The sequence below is a fragment of the Tamandua tetradactyla genome, chromosome 18 (assembly GCF_023851605.1).
Source record: "Tamandua tetradactyla isolate mTamTet1 chromosome 18, mTamTet1.pri, whole genome shotgun sequence".
NCBI lineage: Eukaryota > Metazoa > Chordata > Mammalia > Pilosa > Myrmecophagidae > Tamandua > Tamandua tetradactyla.
In genome coordinates this window covers 37406932-37430374 of record NC_135344.1, presented here as the reverse complement: position 1 = coordinate 37430374, position 23443 = coordinate 37406932, and the positions used below count along the sequence as shown (strand labels likewise).

General features: G+C 37.9%; 1 protein-coding gene and 1 pseudogene across 1 annotated transcript in view; one reads left to right on the top strand and one right to left on the bottom strand.

Moving 5' to 3' along the window:
- EPG5 (ectopic P-granules 5 autophagy tethering factor) overlaps nt 1-23443 on the bottom strand; it is a 152860-nt gene that overhangs the window by 83162 nt on the left and 46255 nt on the right. Inside the window, exons 12-17 of the mRNA XM_077135572.1 lie at nt 21950-22104; nt 18665-18805; nt 8590-8754; nt 6994-7113; nt 6065-6324; nt 3935-4075 (exon numbers count right to left, since the gene is read on the bottom strand). Coding sequence (XP_076991687.1) covers nt 3935-4075; nt 6065-6324; nt 6994-7113; nt 8590-8754; nt 18665-18805; nt 21950-22104 — 982 coding nt within the window. The remainder of the gene's footprint in view (nt 1-3934; nt 4076-6064; nt 6325-6993; nt 7114-8589; nt 8755-18664; nt 18806-21949; nt 22105-23443) is intronic.
- Nucleotides 19586-21021, top strand: LOC143662750 (macrophage metalloelastase pseudogene; annotated as a pseudogene).

Here is a 23443-nt window from a genome sequence, read left to right as displayed (position 1 = left end):
TCAGTAAACTTTTATCAGGTGACAACTTAATACAAGGTGGTATGTGAGGGGCTATGGGGATACCACTACTATTCAGACGAAGATTTACTCTCAGTTTCTTGGCACTCCCTCCACTCTCAAGATCTTTGCTTCTGCTGGGCTTTCTGCCTGAAACACACTACATTTAACAAACCTATACTTAACTCTCACAAAGAATATCCTCCTCAAAGAGAACTTCCTGACCAAAACTCCTACCCCACCTGAAATACATCTAATTTCTGTCATAGCACCCTGCTAATTTCCTTCCCAGACTTTTGCATTCCTGAGGATGTGATAACTTCCAGTGTCCATCTCCCTCACTGGTGTGAGTTTGGTGAGGGCAAAGCCCAGGCCTACTTTCTTCCCCACTGTACACACGATGACGGCACATGACAGAAGTCAATAAAAAGTGGTTCCTGGTGAACAAAGGTGCTTCCTATTTCACAGAAGATACAGATATAAGTCCATATCACTTGGGAAAAGTTATGACAGGATAGGTACCACTACAGAGTTCAGAGGACAGCGCTAGGGCAGACATGAAGAGGCAAGAGGGGAGATATACAGAAGAGGAGACATCAGAAATAGGCCTAGAAAGGATCTCCATTATATAGAATTTAGCAAATATATAGAAAAAAAATTTCACCTTTAAAAAAAAATCACAAAAATGTAACAATTTATTAAATCTGTGCCAGGCTCTGTACTTTCTATACATTATTTAATCCTTACACCTGCCCTATAGGAGAGGTGGTATTATTCCATTACACAAATGAAGAAATAAAGCCTCTGAAAAGTTAAGGAACTTATTTGTGTTTACAGACTAGTATGTGATACAAACTCATACCTGACTGCCCTGAAAGCCCATGAGCTACCCAGAAGGATAAGTGTTCCCAAATTTGCCAGGCACTTACAGTGCTAATTAAAAAAAAGAAAAAAAAAGTACTACCTCTTTCCTACTAAGCTAGACTCTTCAAGGAAGAGATGTAGGAATCCATAGTTTAATAAGTTCCACAGGTGATTCGCATGGCCAGGCAAGTCTGAGAAACATGCTTGAAAAATACAACCCCTGTAATGGTCCCCTTGGATACATTACCTGCCCCTACCATGCAGGGCTTCTCCACATCTGGCTTCTCCTCCTGTGGTGGTTCGAAGCTATGTACCTCAGAAAAATATGTTCTTAAACTTAATGCATTCCTGTGGTGTAAACCCATTGTAAGTAGGACCGTTTGATGAGGTGTGTCCTGCCTTAAGCAGGAGGGGTCTTAACCCTATTACTGGGGTTCTTTACAAATAGAACAAAATTCAAAAAGAGAGAAAGTCAAGGAAGCAGAGTTAAAAGTCAACAGAACCAGGGCCAAGATGGCGGTTTAACAATGTGCGCATTTTAGTTCGTCCTCCTGAACAACTACTAAATAACCAGACACAGTACAGAAACAGCTGCTGGGGTCACGTCAGGTCCCGGACACAGTGTGTACCCCAATCTGGACCAGGTGGACCGGCTGTGAGCCCCCCCAGAACCATGAGTTCGCAAGCCGCGGTGGCCAGCACCCGCCCCCACAGGCTGCTTCCCAGAGGGGAAAGGAAAGCTTTACCAGCAGCAGGGGCTGAGCCCAACTGACTACTAAAAATAGGCCCCCAGCTCAGGTCAACCTGGTCAAACCGGAGGTCGCTCATTTTTGCCCTGGTGCCAAGGGGGCAGGGCTGACGGAAAAAGGGAAAAAAAGAGAAGGTAACCGAGGTTTTTGTGGCTGTGTTTCTGCAAAGGCTTGACTGCCTTTGGATACAGCAGCAGGGCTCCTCAGGCTGCAACTGCCCCAGGCATAGGCAGAAACAAGCTCATCTGAGGGCTTGTCTGGAGCCTGTGCCTTCCCCAGGGGAGGGGTAAAGCCCGACTCAGGTGGAATCCCTCTCTCAAGGAATTCAGACACCAGGGCTTGGCAATTTGAAGCCATTAAAACCAGCCTACAACCTCTCCTCTGTCTCCACCACACCCCCAGCCAAAGTTAAAGGTACCGCATCATCTTATGCTGGTGGGACTGCAGGCAGACAAGCATTACATACTGGGCAGGATAAGAAAAGTCAACAGAACCTGGAAAAGAGGCTGCCACTTGCACACTTGCCATGTGCCAAAAAAGTCAAGGACCAAGGACAGCCAGCAGCCAGTCCCAGAATGCCAGTCTTTAGACTGGTATCACTATAATGACACCTTGATTTGGATTTCTTCTAGTTTGAAACCGTAAGCTAATAACTTCTTGTTGTTTAAGTCAATCCATTGCATGGCATTTGCTTTACCAAGAAAGAAACTAAAACACCTTCCCTTTCACCACTCCTCATGAAGGCTCAGCTAATTCTCTCCCCACTGCTCCCTGGACCAAGTGTTCCCTTCCCACCTCTGGGCCTCCAATTCATGCTCTTCCACAGGCTGGCTCCTTCTAAACTCTTCTCTCAACCCCCTATCAATTCTGAAAACACCCAGTCCTGACCTATCCTCCCCACTAGCCCCTCCATAGCTCAATTCAAGATCCACCTCTTTCATAGTCATCCTTAGGCTTTCTGTTGCCTCAGTTCACCCTCCATCCTCTCTTTCATCTAATGCACACCCTTTCCTTAGCAGAACTGCTCCTCCCACATGCTCTAGAGTGCTGGGTGGGAGGGGCTCTCAAGACAGACTCCACCAATCCCAGGATTGGCCAATCCCATAGGATCAGGGAAAGCATATGATCTGGGGCAGACTAATCAGAGATGGTTATATAAGAACAACAAGAAAGATATTCTGCCTTTCCCATGGAGAACTAGGATGGTACTCAGTTCTCTCTGTAGCCATGTACCCTCGTTCTCCTGGAAGAAATATACCTGCAGGAGAAAGCCAAACAGAGAGTGGGGCACGGCCAAAGAACTTGCAAAGGAAGATATATAGAGAAAAAGAGACAAGTCCAGGGTTTCTCAACTTCAGCAATACTGACATTTTAGGCCAAGTAATTCTTTGTTGTGGGGGGCTGTTCTATGCATTGTAGGATGTTTGGCAGCATCCCTGGTCTTTACCCAATGAATCCCAATAGAGCACTACCACTTCCAGTTGTAACAACCCAAAGTGTCTCTAGACATTGCCAAATATCTGCCAGGTAGCAAAATCTCCCCTAGATGAGAACCTTTCCTCTAGACTGACCTAACATTATCAACAGCGTCTGAATCCAGTTCTTCACAAAGCTTTTATTCTCTTTTCTAATCACTTCAGTCAATACATTCACTTCTTGGTGAAACTGGTCTACACAGAGTTTTCACCACACGTAATTAAGAATCTTGTTTAATACTCCATCCCTAATTCCCTCTTTTCCCAAACAGCTATTTCTTTTGCCATACACTCTGTATAATTTTACCATATAATGCAAATGCAGTCTATACTCCACAGCGTGACCGTCCCAATATTTTGCTTCATAACTTTGTAATTTACTCCAAATGTGTTATTTTTACAAGATCATTATAAATGTCTCATGGATGAATACCTTAGCTATGAATTTTACCTGTCTGTTTAATACTGTACTATGTGTACTGTAGGCTTTTAAAAATCAATGTGTTCTGTTATTACAATGGGAAAGCCATTTGCTGCTCAATGTCAGGAGCACTATACGTGGAGTTTAATGGAAATAAATGTGCTACCAAATACTAATAACAATATAAGCAATAAAAATTAATTGATAAAGGAAAATATCTTTCATGATAATAAAACTAGAATCACTTTTAGAATTACTGTTAATCAATCTGCAGTCTAAATTTGGGTACAGGAAGTTCTCTACCTCATAAAAAATACACTATCAAATTTGTCCCTATGTTTTACTTGAGAAACCAGAAGCCACAGCCATTTTTACTTGCTGGACTGTTCTCCAAAGAATTATCCCTGCTGCAGACAGAGCATACTTACTGCTCATTCTTCAGAAGGTAATACTGACAAGGGTAGAACAAAGGCAAAATCTTATCCAAGACATGGACCACTGTTCTCAAATGCCTCGACTGGACCAGTATTCCCAACAGTGGAATGCCTTCAGCACAGAACTTCTCAATGCTATGGAAAAAGAAAAAGGTAATGAGTGCACAGGTAGGTGGTTCATAAAATAACATCCTTCTAAAAAGCTAACAGCCTATGCATCACCCGTACTGTCTCAGGACTCCAGCACATTTTTGTGTATCCCCCTTTAACACATAAATATTAGAACTGGAACTCTGAAAGCAGAAAGAAACTTTAAAATTTTTCTATATTTTCATTTTATAGACGAAAAAAAAAGAGATCTAGAAAGTCAAGTACCATGTGCAAATTCACATAAATTTCCAGTATAGGATCAAAATGAGAACTCAAGTTTGCAAATTTCCAGTCCAAAGTGCTTGTCACTACCCCATTTTGTTTCTCAAATGGTGCGTCTTCCAAAAACCATGAGGCTGTCCTTGTCTGGATATTACCACAAGGTTATTTTAACAAAGAGAAGATTCAAAAGTGAAGCCCAGGATCACTATGTTTGTTGACATCTGGAAGAGGCCTAGGGACTGGGACAGCTGGGTGGTGAGGGTATTTATAGCACAGTGACTGTGAAGAGAAGGTGAATGTGTAAATATAAAGGAGCACTGGGTAGAGCCGGTCAGAGGCAAGAGGAAGGTGTCTCTGGGTTTCTGACCTCAAACTTTCCAGGAATAATGAACTAAAATTTGAAGAGTCCAGTGGAATCATTCAGGGGTGGTTTTATCTCCTCTGCACATTATTTGACAAATGAATACAGAAAAGCAGCCAGTTGTCAATGAAAGGTTCAAGCAGCCAGCTGTCAAGATTGTTGGCTAACTGGTTTGGGAAAATTTAGGCCACTGGTATTTTCTCCAAAGATTATCAATCTAGTGACAAGTGACAACAGTAGAGAAAGGCATTGTGGTCTGTTCACTGTGCCCACTGTATAATAACCTCCAGGCAGAATTTGGCATAATTGACTCCACTGGATTCGTGCTTTGTAAAGTCAGAGGGTCTGAAGGGAGAAGGTGGGGGCGGGGGGTCTCCTATGCAAATGATTAATGTTTTCATTCAGGATGAAACAACCAGTTTTTCTTTTGAAATGCTTGACTGCATTGTTTAGCTCAACAAATCTTGGTGACTGATATTGATTAGCCTCAAAAGTCCAAGTTCTGAGTTTTCAGACTACTGTGCAGCAGTTGTGTGTTTAACATACTATAGCTTTTCTCCCTTGGGGGCACATATGAATAAGAAGTATTGATGTGGACTCCAAACTGTAATTTTCTTATAACAATTCTGGAATGATGCAGATTTCTAATATTTGTTATACTTGTACAGCATTGCTGCTGTTTGCTTTTTTTTTCTTTAAGGAAAAAAAATGGCCTGAATAATTTTTTTAAAAACCTACAAATACCAAATATATATTTTAAAAGTTAGAAAAAAATTGAGCTCAGGATCAAGATGTCGGATTGAGATGCTTCAGCAAAACACTTATTCTTACCCTGATCCCATTCAGGATTCAGTAATCAGCATTAAACACATATATATATTTAGAGATAATCTGAAGAAGTATCAGTGAATAAGGAAGCTACAGGTCATACAAAGATAAAAGAAATTATGGAAATCATGAAACAATTAGTTCATAAAACTACCAGAGAGGTACATGACCTGATTAGGCATTTTATTCCCCTGGAAAGGAACAGATCTTTATAAGGAGCATGAGTTGGGTTGCTATCACCTGAAAAAAATTCAGCAGGTGTCCAATTATTTTTATTTGATCATTATTCTGAGGAAAAGAGTGTTTGTCTACTGCTGACATGAACATTCCTCTCTGGATGACAGGTTTAATTCTTATCATAACGTAATAAGGTGATTTTCTGGTATAGATCTGTCTAATGTGAACCTGGGAAACATTTCCTCTTCTTATTTTTACTATGTGAGTCTATCTATCCCTAGATATGTTTCATGGAGACCTGAGACCTATGAGATATAAAAGGTGAAATCCTAGAACCACTGACTACAAGGTTCAGTAACCCAAGAAGTTCAACCTAAACACTGTACCTGTGACCCACAGCTGTCATAGATAAGGCGAGATAACAGCCAAAGGGAATGCCTGCTTTAACAGCCTTCAAGAGAGGATGAAATGTAGGTGACTCTGTCATGTCAGGAACAGTGCTTAAGAGTGGAACAGTTGGACAATTCTGCAGTATTCCATAATCATTTTTATGTAGTTTCAACCTCAAGATCAAGTTCCAGGCCCACTGGTTAAACGAGGTCTCAGGTGTCTCTCCATATCGAACAATACTGGCCAAGTATGAAACCTAAAAAAAACATTTATTTTAAACTGCATGAGTCATATTCAAATTAAATCAGTAAGCTTTACCTACCTATCTCCTTTTATGAACACTACCACTACCCTCAAAAGAGAAGAACATACTACTTACTGGCCTTCAATTTATGCTAATAAATTGAATGCTAATTAATTGCATTAATTAGCAATTACCAATTTCTCACCTAAAATTAACCACTTATGCTTCCTTGCTGGTCACTTTGTGAGTATGATCTGAGCCAACTCTGGCAAAAGAGAAATGATATAAAAGTGGCTACTCAATGAATGGTGTGCTCCTAAGTACTTTTACAACCAATTAGGGTAGGTATACATCAGTTTGGGTGGTGTAGAAAAAAACATGGCAATTTCAAGCTACCAAAAAGTTAAACAAACAACTTGCAAAGTTCCTGAAATTTAACTCTCAGTTCTCCTGAGCCAGTCTAAGTCAGCTCCAGCACACCACTGTAGCTCAGCTCAAATTTTACAATATTAAAATGGTCATATAAAGGCTAAAGAAAAATCTTTATCCAACCAGAGAACTTAAAGGTCTTAAATTGTCAGAAATGTTCTTAGGAAATTTAATGGTCAATACTATAATGTCATCCACCTGGCCATACGTAAATAAAGATTTATGTTCTCAATAGTAAAGAAAAGGAAATACCTGCTTCATACTTTCGGAAAGAAACCCAGCATATGGCTTCTGTGCAAGGTACTTCTGGTAAGCTTCAAGAACCATCAAAGCCACTTCAGCATGGACTGCTTGATCCAGATGAAGGGTACCCTTGTAGAGAAAAAATAATCACAAACACATACCATTTTGACGTGTTTTTTGTTTTTTTTTTTTTGTAACTTTGAACTAAAAGATTAGGCAGAATAGTAAAAGAGTATCTTGGGCACAGAAGTTAATTTTTTCAAAACTCATATTCCCTAACAATGAGTTAAAATAGAACAGGAAAAAACTGAAACCTTTAAAGAACCTTACACAGCACCTAGATAGACTTGAACCTACAGGGTTCCTTATCCCCACCAAAAAAGGCATTTTTGAGTTTAATTCCTCACCCACATCCAAAAATCTACAAAAAACTTTGGATTATAAATTAAGACCACTGTCCAAAACCAGGACCTTCCCTTTTTGTGTTCTACCACCAGTGAAAATAAATAAGACACACAACAACACAGATAAAATATTCCTTCATGAGCTTAAAGTTGCCATGGGATGTCCCACCCAATCTTTTTTACAACCTGAAGAAGTACATTCCTTAACTCTTTCCTGAAAGGATGATTTTCCTAGCTATAAGGAAGAGAGGAGGCTCTCACAAGGGAGTTTCCACGTAGATCTTTGAGACAGGAGAGACTATGGGATTCTGTTCCCAAGTGAGAGAAAGTGAAGGTGAAGAGAGCCCTCCAGCTATCACCCACCAGCAGTTCAGTGAGAGAAAACCCACAGGAATCCATGGGCAGTCCCAGGTGGTCAGAGACTCCATGGGAGAAGAGCACCCCATAACAGGGATCACATTAATGTAAGTCACAAGATTGCTGTGAGGGCTATGACTTGCTTAGGAAAAAAAGGTGGCAGACAGTTACAGAGGACTATTGTAAGGAGGCAAGAAAGGTTTAACAATCAGAATCACTTGACATGACACCTTTGGAACACATATAGTAGGTAGCAAACTCCTAATAATAATAAACTATTAACAATAACTACCATCACTGTTTTACTTGCCCTAACTCATTCAATCCTTACAAGGACCCTATAAGGTAGCTATTAATATCAATGTTTACAATAAGCAACTGAAGCACAGAGAGTTCAGAGAGCTTGCTCAGGGTCACACAGCTAGGAGATGAAGAGCTGAAATTAGAATCCCGGGTAATCTGGCTCAGACCTCTGATTCAACAAATGCAGTAGTATTTCAGGAGGCAAATCTGGCAATGACATACAAGACAAATTATAAAAGGAAGAGGAATCAGAGGCAGAAGAGCAATTAGGAGAGGCGGCAATAAAAAGCCAGAAAAAAAAAAACAAGATATAAATGGTCTAAGGAAAAAGGGAAAAGTTTTGAAAGTGGAAAAATTTATCTTCATTTAAGAGGATGCTTACTCTGCAAAACAGAATTAAAGAGAAGATCCTAAACTCTGACACAACTAATAGAATTTGTAGACTTTGCAGATTATACTCTGAAATGTTAATGTTTTCAGAAAATGCATCTTTGAAACTGATGTACATAGAATCCAGTCTCCAGGTGGTTTTAACACATACCTGCTCACCAAATCCCCAATTCAGTCCTTCTAGAATAACACAGGCCAGCTTATTCTTCACAGCTGTCAGGTTATAATTCAATAACCAATCCCGAATCACAGAAATCTCAGAGGTAGAAGGGCGCCAAAGGTACAAAGGCAGTTCTTTAAACAGGTATAAAGAAACCTTTTGAAAAGAAAATAATAATAATTAAAATGAAGACTTAGGAACAACCCTATAGTACTACTGTACTACATTATTAACCTACCTGCAAAAATTTTTCTCAGAAAGAGAGTGAGCTTTTGCTTGATTTTTTAGGAAAGTGAAATAGAAATCATGGACAACCAAATTAAATGAGTATATACGTGATGATACACCAAAAGCACATTTCGTAATCATTTGAAAAGGTCAACATTTTAAATATGTAAATTAGTATACTTCAATATAGGAAATCTACTATACTAAGATCTAAATCAAACGTTACAATACATCAGGGAATAACCATTCATTTCACAAAACAGTTTGGAAATTTCAATAATTATTTCTTCTAAGGCATTTAAAAAGTTATTTTGTCTGTATGGTGTATGAATATATCTCAATAAAACTGCATTTGAAAAAAAAAGATATTTCTATTAGCTTTAAAGTAACCTGGGGTAGGGAAGAATGGATGGGGATTTAAATAAAACAAGATCAACTAAGAGATGATCACTTGGTTAATTCAATATATTATTCTATTTTTATATATATACTTTGAAATACTCCACAAAGATTCTAAAATCCTATTTATAAAAGTTTATTAGGAGGTGGGGCAACATGGCAGCATAGTGAGGTGTGGAATTTAGTTTGTCCTGCAGTGCAGCTAGTAAATAGCCAGGAACAGTACAGAGCAACTGCTGAGAGAACATCAGTGACCGGACACACAGCATACACCAGTCTGGACAGGTGGAACAGCTGAGATGCCACTTAGAACTTTAAATCTCCCCAGCCATGGAGGCTGGTGCCTCCTTCCTATGGTCACAGCAGGTGGTTCCCCCAGGGAGAAGGAAACAGATTTTACTAATAGCAAGAACTTAGCTCAACCAAGCTCCAACTGTGGAAGTAATTAACACATTCTGACTACTGAAAACAGGCCTCCGGCACAGATAAACCTGGAAAAAGCACTAAAGGAGCTAGGAGTTTTTGACCCAGTCAAGAAGAGGCAGGTCTGAAGGGAAAAAAAAAGAGGTTTTTTGAGTTAGACAGCACAAAATACTGGAAAAGGGGTGAACCCCAAGAAAAGGGGGCACATACAGCCTGGAGACACATAGAGCCAAGTAACATCTCAAGCTCTTCACTGGCAAGCCTGAGGAACAGGGATCTAGCTCTAAAAAGGCGTTTTGGTTTTTTTTAATCCTTAGCAGCACATTAGATAGAACTATAAGCATTTTCAGGCCCCAGCACTGCCTTTGGCAAGGGTGAAACTAAGATAAATCTGAGAGGCAAAGTAGTCAGGTGAAAGGGGTTAATTCCTTAAGTATCTTCTCCAAGAAAAGGGGGGGCAGGGCCCAGCTCAAAAGAAATCCCTCCATCAAGGAATTCAAGCCCCAGGAGCTAGAAAACAGAAGCAATCAAAGCCCACCTACTACCTCACCTCTGTCTCATTCACACCCCAGGCAGTGAGACTGCTGAAATTAAAGGCACCTCATTACTTTAAATTGGTAGGAAGCTGTGGGCAAACAAGTGCCACATGCTGGGCAGGATAGAAAAAGCACAGAGTCTAGAGGCTTTTCTGCAAAGTATGACACCCTACTGGGTCTCACCCTCAGGAAAAACTGATGCTCACTACTCTCTCCTCCTGAGACATGGACCTGGCTGGTCTGGGAAAAGATGACTGCGGTCTATATCTGAGGAGACCCTCCTCAAAAAACAAAACAAAAAAGGTCTCATGTTGCAGGGCAAGAAATAGAAAAACAGAACTGAAAAATTCTGATTAGTTAAACAGAACTTATGCTAGAGGTCTAGAATAAGTTGAAATGAATGTCAAAGAACAGATAGAGAAAAAAGCCATCCAGCAAGAAAACCCTAGGTAAAAGAATGAAAACAACCTCCAGAATAAACTAATTAAAGACTCAAATGCCTAGATGCCAGCAAAAAATAACAAGCCATACTAGGAAGATACGGCCCAGTCAAAGGAACAGACCAACACTTCAAAATGAAAAACAGGAGTTGAAACAACTAATTCAAGATGTTTGAACAAGCACCCAAAATCTCATTTAAAAAATCAAGTCAATGAGTTAAGGGAGGATATAAAGAAGACATTGGGTGAACACAAAAGAACTCGAAAGTCGAAAAACAAGTAACAGAACTTAGGGGAATGAAAGGCACAATAGAAGAGATTAAAAAAACAATGGAAACCTACAATAGATTTGGAGAGGCAGAAGAAAGGATTACCGAACCAGATGAGTGAACATCTGAAATCCAAAACACAAAAGAAAATAAAGGAAAAATATGAGCAGGTCTCAGGGAATTACATGACAACATGAAGCACATGAATATACATGTTGCGGGTGTCCCAGAAGGAGAGGAGAAGAGAAAAGGGACAGAAAGAATAATGGAAATAACACTGAAAATTTCCTCTCTTAAGAAACACACAAAATTACAGATCCATGAAGTGCAGTGTATCCCCAAAAGAATAGATCCAAACAGACATATACCAAGACACTTACTAATCAGATTGTCAAATGTTAAAAACAAAAAGAGAATTTTTTTTTCAAAGCTTAACTTTGAAAAAAGGTTACTAGGGTGAAGGAGCAGGAAAAAGGTAGGTGGGAGAGTGAAAGAGAGAAAGCAGGTAGGAGCCTAAAAATGGCTCCCGCCTAGGAAGCCAGCAAAATGAAAAACGGCTCCTCAAAGACAGAATTTTAAAGCAGCAAGAAAAAAGCAATCCATCACATACAAGGAAAGCTAGATAAGACTATATGTGGATTTCTCAGTAGAAACCATGGCGGCGAGAAGGCAGTGATATGACACATTAAAAATTTCTGAAAGAGAAAAACTACCAAAAGAACGGGTAAAAGACCCATAAAAAGATGCTCAACTTCACTGGCTATTAGGGAAATGCAAATCAAAACCACAATGAGCTATCATCTCATTCCCACTAGAATGGCCATTATAAAAAAAAAAAAAAAACAAAAATGACAAGTGCTGGAGAGGATGTGGAGAAAGAGGCTCATTTATCTACTGTTGGTGGGAATGTAAAATGGCACAACTGCTCTGGAAGCCAGTTTGGTGGTTTTCAGGAAGTTAAAATACAGAATTGCTATATGAGCCAGTAATCTTTAATGTTTAGGTCTTTGATCCATTATGATTTCATTTTTGCATTAGGTATGAGATATAAGAAAAAGTAACAATTGGCGCAAGCTAGGGTCTATAGACAACAGTAACTCTGTAATATGTATCCACTGAATGTAACAAAGGCATTATGCCAAAACTAAATGTCAACAAGCAGGGGGCACGGAGGATGTCTCCATGTAGATTACAGTGGCAACAGTATGTCTGTTTACTTAGACTGCAGTGTACAATTTGCAAACAAAATTGTTTAAAAAAGAACAGAGAGGGCGGGCCGCGGTGGCTTAGCGGGCAAGGTGCTTGCCTGCTATGCCGGAGGACCTCGGTTCGATTCCCGGCCCCAACCCATGTAACAAAAACAAAAAAACAAAATACAATAAAACAAGAAAATGTTTAAAGATGTTTCCCTTTCTTCCTTCCTTCCTTCCTTCTATCCTTCCTTCCTTCTCTCTGTCTTTCCTTTAAAAAAAAAAAAAAAAAAGAACAGAGAAAAACAAGTGCTGGAGAAACTGCAGAGAAAGAGATGTACCTATTTATTGTTGGTAGGGAGGCTGACAGGTGCAGCCCCTCCAGAGAGCAGTGTGGTGGTCCCACAGGCAGCTACAGGTGGGGTTGCCATATGATCTTGTAACCCCGTGCTAGGTATATACCTGGAGGAACTGAGTGTGGGAACACAAAATAGACTTCTGCACACTGGTGTTTATGGTGGCAGTGTTTTGATTAGCAATGGATGGAGGCGAACTAAGGGTACAATGACTAAGGAATGGAAGGGGGAACCATGGTGTATACATACAATGGACTACTGAGTGGCTGCAAGAAGGAATGAAGTGGTGAGGCATGTAACTAAGGTGAATGAACCTTAAGGACAGTATGTTGAATGAAATGTTAGAAAGAAAAAGACAAATATTATTATGCTTCACTTATGTATTAACTATAATATACAAACTCAAAGAACTGAAATCGAGAGCATGGGTTATGAGGTTGGGGCCTAAAGGTTCCTAGACTGTAAGCTCTTATAGCAGTCACATATATTTAGGAGTTGTAACTGATATTTGTAAATTCTGAGATACTGAGCTGTTTGTATATAACCTGGTCATTCCCTCAACTACAGGTATTTATGTGACACCTGAGGTTCTGAGTTAGAGCTCTGAAGCTATGAAAGTCAGCATTACCCCATGCAGAAACTGTTAAAAAAAAAAAAAAGCTGAAAAAGTGGTCAGACTTCATCTAGAGATATCAATGACGCTGATCAGGATAGGACTAAGGTAAATCAGAATGCTGGGTAAGGATGATATGGCCCATATTTTCAAACTTCAACCTCTGTGCAAGACCAAAAAGAGAGATGTTTATTTGGTGCAAAATTTATACTTTGGGTAGTATATTATTTAATTTAACACGGTCAGTTTACTTAAACACCATAATTACATGGAATCTCGACTAGAGCATGAGATCTCATTGGTTTATACAGGTTAGTGTGATGCCCTGATATAACCCAGAGTAATCTGGGCAGAAAATTAAAAAATATTTGCAAAGTCCTCTTGGGAGAAGGGGAAGAAAGGAGGAAATTGTCAGCTTCCCAATCTGGGAAATTCCTAATATTCTCGGCAAGCAGTGGGGACAACAAATACGATAGACTGAGCCCTCATCTTAGAAAATGAAGCTTATTCCTGAAGAGGAGAAATTAAGCCTACTGATAATTATACCTAAGAATTATTCTCAGAGAACCTCTTTTGTGCTCAGATGTGGCCTCTTTAAGCCAACTTGGGAGGTGAACTCACTGCCCTCCCCCTCTACGTGGGACATGATTCCCAAGGATGTAATCTCTCTGGCAACATGGGACCTGACTCCCAGAGATGGCCAGGACCCGGTATCAAGGGAATAAGAAAGCCTTCTTGACCAAAAAGGGGAAGAGAGAAATAAAACAAAATAAAGTCTCAGCAGCTGAGAGGTTTCAGAGTCAAGAGGTTATCCTAGAGATTATTAGGCATCATATAGATATCCCTTTTTCAGGTTATAGTGTATTGGGGTGGCTAAAGGGAAGTACTCAAAACTGTTGAACTGTGTTCCAGTAGCCTTGATTCTTGAAGAAGCCTGTATAACTATATAGCTTTTACAATGTGACCGCGTGATTGTGAAAATCCTGTGTATGATGTTCCTTTTATCCAGGGTATGGACAGATGAGTAAAAACAAAGATAAAAATAAATAATAGGGGGAGATAAAGGGCAAAAATTAGGTAGAGTGAAATATTGTGGGTCAATGAAAGGGAGGGATATCGGATATAGGCTATATGAGAGTTTTTTTCTTTTTCTTTCCTTTTCTGGAGTGATACAAAATGCTCTACAAATGATCATGGTGAAGAATACACAACTATGTGCTGATATTGTGAGCCACTGATTGTATAATTCAGTTAGACTGCATGTGTGTGAATATTTCTCAATAAAAATATTTTAAAGAAAAAGAAGAAAAAAAGGAAAGGAAGATGCAAGAAAGACCTTATAGGGCAATTCTTATAGACCACTGAAATCTGCATAGAGCAAATATGAAGCCTCCATTCTGTTTTTGCTTGCTTGAGATAGATTATGAATTGACAGAGAAAGAGCCTTGGCCAGGTTTATGTTTTATCAGGAATCAAAAATAAAGCAATGTACAGTGATAGAATGCTTGTCTTCCTTGCAGGAGACCAGGTTCAATTCCCAGACCAGGTGCCCAAGAAAATAAAATAAATAAAGCAATAATAACCTAGCAATTTCACCATTCTAATTCAGTCCTTAAAGGGGTAAAAATTCCATGATGTGAGCAAATGTCTAGCTACATGGATATTCATTTATTATTAGTGGAAATGTGTATAGTGTCTCTCTAAGCCAATTTGGCAGGTGAACTCACTGCCCTACCCCCTCAACATGGGACATGACTCTCAGGGGGTACAAATCTCCCTGGCAACGTGGGATCTGACTTCCAGGGATGAGCTGGGACCCGGCATCATCGGAATGAGACAGCCTTCTTGACCAAAAGGGGGAAGAGAGAAATGAGACAAAATACAGTCTCAGTGGCTGAGAGATGTCAAACAGAGTTTGATAACAGAGGTTATCTGGAGATTATTCTTATGCATTATATAGATATCCCTTTTTAGTTTATAGTGTATTGGAGTGGCTAGAGGGAAGTACCTGAAACTGTTGAACTGTTTTCTAGCAGCCTTGACTGCTGAGGAAGACAATAACTACAGGGTATGGCCAGATGAGTAAAATAAATCAGTAAATAATAGGGGGAGATAAAGTATAAAAATTAAGTAGATTGAAACACTGTGGGTCAATGAGAGGAAAAGGATATGATGTATAAGTTCTTTTTTTTTTCTTTTTATCTCTTTTCCTGTAGTGATGCAAAGTTCTAAAAATGATCATCGTGAAGAATACACAACTATGTGATGATATTGTGAGCCACTGATTGTATAATACGGTTGGACTGTGTGTCGATATTTCTCAATAAAAATTAAAAAATAAAATAATAGTGTGTATTTTACACTTACTACACAAGTTAATTTGTCAAGCCAGATTTCAAGGGCTCTGTAGTCACATGTGCTTAACAGCTGGGCAACGCAGGTCTACAACATACTAAATTATAGTCAAAACAAAATTTGAAAGAAGCAGTAGAAAGAAGGAATCTTAAACAAACCTTTCCTTTCCCTTTTTTTTTTGTGCACTTAGTTAAGATTTTCATGAGGATTTGTTAATAAATCCTATTTAGAATATTCTGAATAAAATGGTTCTGGCCATTCTTAAAAACAGAAAAGTCTTACTTTATCCTGCTGACAAAAAGAGCAGCATAGGGTACTCGCAAGATAGAGACAGCAATAAAATTTATCCAGGAAAGCATCTATCCCAGCTACCTAAAACAATGGTACCGGACATACTACTGGAGCTAACACGAGAGATTCTAGAGACATCAAAAGGTTAAAAAAGGAATAAATACTATAAACAACTCTATACCAATAAATTCAACCAGCCAGATGAAATGGAAAAAAATTCCTGTAAAAAATATAACTTACTGAAACTGACTCAAGAAGAAATAAAATCTGAGTAGTACTGTTAAGGAAATTATCAAAATTATCAAAAACTTCCCATGTAGAAAACTCCAGGTCCAGATGATTTCACTGATGAATGTTATCATTCTAAGAAGAATTAATAGTAATCTTAAAAAAAAACTTTTTCAAAATATAGAAGAAGAGGGAATGCTTCCCAACTCATATTATATTATGAGGCCAGCATAACCCTAAAATGAAAACCTAATAGAAATAATAAGAAAACTATAACTATCCCTCATGAATAACCTTCAACAAAATATTATCAAATTGAATTCAGTGATATGTAAAAAAAGGAAAATACACTATGGTCAAGTGATTTTTATTCCAGGAAACCAATCTATTCAACATTTGAAAACCAGTCAAGGTAATTCACCACATTAACAGAATAAAAGCAAAAAATCATAAGTACAAGTGCAGTAAAGAAAAAAATAAAAAGATAAAAGAAAAAAATCAATAAATAAGCAACAGAAGGAAACATCCTCAGCCTACTCTATAACATCAATGAAAACCTACACCTAACTTTATATACTTAATGGTAAACTTCTGAACCCCTTCCTCTACAATAGTGAAAAAAGGGAAGGATGTCTACTCATACCACTTCTATTCAGTATTGTAATGAAGGTCCAAGCCAATGTAAAAAAGACAGGAAAAATAAAACATAACAAGTATAAATGAATTCTCAACAAAACAGGATTTACAGAGTATTTGAAAAATATACCTGGTTTCACTGAAAGTCAAAACATCACTAATTTTTCTTGCAGAAAGAGGGAAGACACGCATGGATTTCACTAATAAAAGCAGAATCTATCCTCTGAAGTAAACTCATCTTTGAAACTATAAAATATGTCAAGAGGAAAATATGACATTAATTTGCAGGTTGGCATCAAAATATACCTTTGAGTTCTATAGTTAGGGTTATCCCCAAAGGTTTGGTCCTTAACAACAATATTCCTACCACAGAGCAATCTCTACACATCAAAAGCACGTAAGATTTGTCCTCTCATACCGGGCTCTAGAACAGACGTTATCTTCAGACACACCCCAAGTATGAACTGAAAATTCAGGGCTCCCAGCCACAGCTCATTCCCAGGCTTAGGAGCTTAGGTCTGTTTCCAGACTAGCTCAAAGTCATACCAAAAATATTCAAAGCCAGAACATTTACCTGAAGGCATACAGGGCTTGCATAAATTCCTCTTAAAACCTCCACACATTCACGGAGCACAAGAGAACTACATGTACAGGAAGTGGAGGTATCTTATAATGTGCTCTTAAAAAACATCATGTTTTTTATATTTTTTAAACTTAATTTTTATATTTAAAGTTAAACCTATCTCTGGACACTGACTGTAACTAGAAGTATTATGACCAAATTAGAAATTTCAGTATGGCCAAATTAGAAAAACACTTGAGAGAAAAAGCCCATGAGCTCTTTCAAACTGAAAACAATGGTATAACCCACCGTGTACTTCTCCGGAATTCATTCTACTAGATGACTGCTCAAAAGAGGACAACCAAAAACTTGCTGCTACATTGAACTACATAGGAAAAGCCTTTCATCTCAATATAAATCTATTTATATTAGAATACAGGATACAATGTTTCTCTGAAAAGGAAAAAGTATCATGTACTTTTCCCAGGAAAGCACAATATATATTTATTCTTCATTTGAAAACAAATGTTTCAATCTTCCACTGGAATCTGCTAACTCATCAATGTGATAAAGGAATGATAGTTATCAGTCATCTATTCTACAGGGATGATGCAATAACTTCAGGATGGAAGGACCCTTTGCCCAAATACAGGCTCACAGAGAAATACTATCACTTTAAACATTCCTGGGGAATTAATGATCTGCCATTACTTATTACAGATGATGAAGAAAATTTTTATTGCTACAATACAGGTGAACCCTGAAAATATATAAGTGAGAAAAGTCAGTCACAAAAGACCACAAACTATATGACTCCATTTACATGACATATCCAGAATAGGCAAATCCATTAAGTCAGATAATATATTTGTGGTTAATTAGGAATGGGGTGGGGGCTTGGGTGGGGTTTTTTACAGGATAGGAGGATGACAGGGCAGTAGCAAACAGGTATGAGATTTCTATCTGAGGTGATGAAATGTTCAAAATTTGATCGTGGTGATGGTTGTACTATATCTGTGAATATACTAAAATTCATTGCATTGCATTTTAAATGGATGAACTGTACAATATATGAATGATATCTCATAAAGCTGTTTTAAAAACTATATAAAGACTGCAAAAGGGATTACGACAAGAAACAAAAAACTACGTGTCTGTCTCAATTAAATTACTACTTTAAATCTTGTTTTTGAATGATTCTTATTTTCTTCTTAATTGGAGTTGCTTCTTCCTAGAACATGTGAGAATTATGAAATTAAAATTGTTAATTAATTAAAGGCTTTAATTAAAGTAAAAACTGTTATTGAAAGAGGCAGGAAAGTTAACTTTGAGGCGATTTAAGAAACAATGCCCAATTTTTTATAAGAAGCGAACACAGAGTAGGATGTGTTAAAAGGCACACAGAAAATGTTAGTTCCCTTTAACCTGTTGTGTCCTCAATTCACACGGTCATTCCTGACAACCTTCCTATTTTTTCTATTAATCTATTACTTCAGAATTTAAAAAAACAAAAACAAAACAAAAAAATCAGTGCTCTTACCATGCCAACCTGGTCAATGGTCTCTTGAACTCTATTGAAAAGGACAGAAATTATCTCAGGGTGAACAGCTGTTATGGCTCCTAAAAGCTCTCGACCAACCTTTGAAAAAGTTTCTCTGGTGGACAGGGTAATATAAGATACCTAGAAGGCAAAAAAAAAAAAAAAGGGAGGCACCTTTAACACAAATTATGAGTCAAAGCATATGCCCATAATCTATTTAAGCGGTTTTCTAGTAAAGCAGAAAAAACCTTACATTAAGCCCCAATTCACAGCATGTTCAAAAAGATGTCAGAATTTCGGAGAATAATCTGGCTACCCTAAAGACGTGAAGTTGGGAGTAAAGGGAGTAGAAAGGAAAGTCAACTAGTTGTAACAATGACATCAAGTGCTGATTCAGAAAGAATATCCCAGTATTTGTAAGTTGCAATAAAATAGCCTCTTTGGTCTTAAAACTTCTCTAAACCTAAGGAAATCACTAAAATGATGAAAATCAAAATGTGTTTTGTGAAAATACAAATTCTCTCTTACAAAATAAGATTTCCAACTACAGAACTTTCTAAAATATGAATGTCTTTTCTTCAACAATGTCTTTTTAAGTACAGATTGCAATCTATTAACATCAATGACAACCATTCTTTAGTACAATGGAAAAGAACAGAAAAATAATAGAGTAGAATAAAATGGAAAAACATGAGCATGTATGATAGTAAGATTAAGTAGTACTTCAATTACACACACACACACACAGAGGATAAAAAAGTATAGTGGACTGAAAAGGAACAGGGTGAATTGGGTTAAGCCATTTGGGAGAAGTTTTTTTTCTTTTACATGGGCAGGCACTGGGAATTGAACCCAGGTCTCCGGCATGGCAGGAGAGAACGCTGTCATTGAGTCACCATTGCCTGCCCAGGAGAAGTTAAAATGAAATTTCTTCTATCGATTCTCATCCTGCAAGTTACTACTTCTGGATCTATTCCCCTGACCAGAGATTCATACTCAGAAGAAATTAACGGGGTGCTTGCCAAAAGATACTTGGGAGCCGTTTCTGATCTCAACATGGAAAGACTTTCAGTGACCAAAAAAGCCAATGGGAACCTCATGCAGATTAAAATCCAGGAAATGCAGCAGATCTTGGGGTTAAAGATGACTGAGCAACTGGACACATCTACTCTGGCAATGATGCACACCCCCCGATGTGGAGTGCCAGACATTCAGCATTTCAAGACAATGCCAGGGGAGCCCAGTATGGCACAAACATAATATCACCTACAGAATCAACAATTATACCTCTGACCTGGCACATGCAGATGTCAACTATGCCATCCAGAAGGCTTTTCAAGTATGGAGTGATGTGACCCCCTGAAATTCAGAAAGATTAATGCAGGCGAAGCTGACATTGTGACCTCTTTTTCACATCGAGCTCATGGAGACATCCACCCCTCTGACGGAAAAAAGTGGAGTTTTAACCCATGCTTTTGGAACTAGAGGTGGAATAGGAAGAGATGCACATTTTGATGGGGATGAAATCTGGACTCAAAAGAAATAACTTATTTCTTGTTGCAGTTCATGAGACTAGCCATTTCTTGGTTCTTGACCATTCAGACCCAAGGACCATCATGTTTCCCACCTACAGTAACACTGACGCCAACATATTTAGCCTCTCTACTGAGGACATACGTGGCATTCGGTACCTCTAAAGAGGCCCAAAATAGCACCAACTCATGCCAGACCCTGACAGTACAGAATTGTGTGACCCCAATTCGAGGTTCGATGCTGTCACTACAATTGGAAATAAAATATTTTTCTTTAAAGACAGGTTCTTCTGGTGGAAGCATGCTGAGAAACCTAAGATCAGCATTAGTTTAATTTCTAAATTATGGCCAACTTTGCCATCTGGTATTCAAGCTGCTTATGAAGTTGGAGCCAGAAATAAAGTTTTTCTTTTTAAAGATGACAAGTACTGGCTAATCAGCAGTTTAAGAAAACATTCAAACTATCCTAAGGGCATACATTCTTTGGGTTTCCCTGACTTGTTAAAAAAAAATTGATGTAGCTGTTTTTAAATAACTTCTCTACAAGACTACTTCTTTGTAGATAAATGGTATTGGAGGTAAGATGAGAAAAGACAACACATGGACCCTCATTATCCCAAATGCATTACCAAACACCTTCTAGGAATTGGACCTAAAATCGATGCAGTCTTCTACTCCAAAGAACACTACTATTTCTTCCAAGGGTCTCATCAACTTGAATATTGCATCCTGTCTAATCATGTCACCAGAAGGTTGAGAAAGAACAGTGATTTGCTGGTAAGGAATGGTGTAATTAATGATGTTTGTCCACTCACTTCAGTTTAGTAAGTATTGCATATAAGTTTTTCAATTTTGAAAACCCTTAAGATACAGTAACTTGTCAGTTTATTCTTGACTTTACTACTGAGATGGCAAATAGAAACATTCAAAGGCCAAGAGGATACCTTTCAGGGAATGTTCTGTAAGACTGGACTGAAATTATAATTACTTTTTGGCTTACTTAAAATGAACAATTTCTACATGTTAATTAAAAGTAAAAACAATGTACCTAGAACTTTAAAAATGTTAATTATGTAAGTAAACTAAAGAATTACAATGTACTTTTATTCTGTTGACATAATATATTAAATAAAAACTTTGAAAGGGGGAGAAAAAAAGTATAGTGGACTGTCATTTTTACTCTGAGTCCTGGTTAAAATACTTGAAATGTTATTCAAGAGCATAAATATTACTTTACCAAAAGATCTAAAGGATACCATTTAATGCGTATGAAAACATATTTCTCCTTCTCTTCCAATTTTTCCAGATCATGAAAATAGCATGGAATTCCAGATCCACTCTCTAGGTCTTAACCTTATACATAGTTAGGAACAGCTTGAAAGGGTATTTGATTCTGGAAATAACTTTAGATCTTCTAATTCAGTCATTCTCAAACTGGATTTTCCATGTAGGAATGGAGGAGTAGAGTTTGGAAGGGGGCAGGGAAACAGTATAAAATTTACAATGAAAGTTGATTATGCCAGACAGTCTATTCCTTACCAAAATTTATCCATCAAATGTCAAGAGATGGTAGGGAGAAACAGAATGGATATAATTCACGTTTTTATATTCCTTTGATTCTCTATCCTCTTCCATGAACAAAACAATAACTAGATGGTCACATATTTTTAAAAAATAATCCCAAAAGAATCAATGGAGAGACAAATCAATAAGAAAACACTTTTACACAATTTCTAAAATTTAATAGTCTAACCTCATATATCTCCAGAATAATGATTTTTATGAAGTCTTCATCTACATTGGTTCTTCTGGCCTGAGCCATCTGAGCAAATGTAGTCAGAAGGCAAATCTCTTCAGAGCTATTCATGGAAGAAAGACACTTTTCAAAGTCCACAAAATGTTCCGGGTCTGCAAGTTCATATCAAGAACATCAATAAGGGGAAAGAATGAATGTACATCATTTTAAATTACTTTAGCAGAGAATTTAAAATTAAAAGACATTTAGAAATATTTAAAAATATAAAACGTCTGTCTTTGTTTCAGAATTTCTATGGGCATCAAGAAAGAGGTTGGACTGTATGGCTTCTGAGTTTCCAATAAACTCTAAATACAATGTAACTCATATGAGACTTTTACACCTCCAAGTCTTGGTTTCCTCATTTGGCTGAAAAGGTTATGATTAAATGGAATGTCATGGTAACTACGAGCACTACTGTCACTAGGCAATACACCTTCAGAGGCAGTATTGCCAGTGCCAGGCACACAAATGCTACTTGATATCTGTCAATCAAATTAATGAAGATTCTAGTGAATGAAAACTGTGAAGACTAGCAAATTGTTCACTGCAAATGGCATTCAAAAACAAAACAGATTTGCTTCAATGAAAATTTGTGGCAAGAAATTAGTTATAACCACACCTGAAATACTGGGGACTGAAATAAACAGTAGATAACATGTTTTGCCTATTTCTCAGAAGATGCTATGTAAGCAAGATTACATTCTTTCACCAGGTGGCAGTATTGACAAACAACTTTGCAATAGACAACAGAAAAATAATATTGCAAAGGCAGCTATGGGGGAGGGGGGCAGGGGAGAGGGCAGGGCACAGCTTTAAAAAAAAATTCTCCTAATGGTACTTTTCACACTAAGAAGGCAAGAAGCCAGCAATTCTTTTCACATGCTTAAATTATTTGAAAAACTAAAGGTACTTCATCAAATTTCCTGTACTTTCAAAATAACTCCATGGGACACTTAGCAAACTTACTTTCATCTGCTACCCTCAAATTCAGTATAAAATTCAAATTATTATAGAGCGGTCACAGAATAATAAAAACTGGAATTATGGGTGGGCCACAGTGGCTCAGCAGGCAAGAATGCTTGCCTGCCATGCCAGAGGACCCGGGTTCGATTCCCAGTGCCTACCCACGTAAAAAAAAAACAAAAAAACTGGAATTATCACTCTAATTTACAATATTTCAAGGTATATATCAAAAGGTAGGCCTTATATTTTAAAGAATTCTATAAAAAGAATAAGTGGGAAAAATTCTCTAATTAGCTTAATGTTAAAACAGTAGTAACATTAAGGAGGAACAAGATATGACAAAAGGTTTGAGGAGTCAAAGTTGAATGAACACATTTCTACATTTCATTATCATCAAATTTGTTCATGATTCCACTTTTAGCCATATTGCTGGAGGATGGGAATCCTGATTATACTGGAAACAAACAAAAAGATACCAAATTAAAA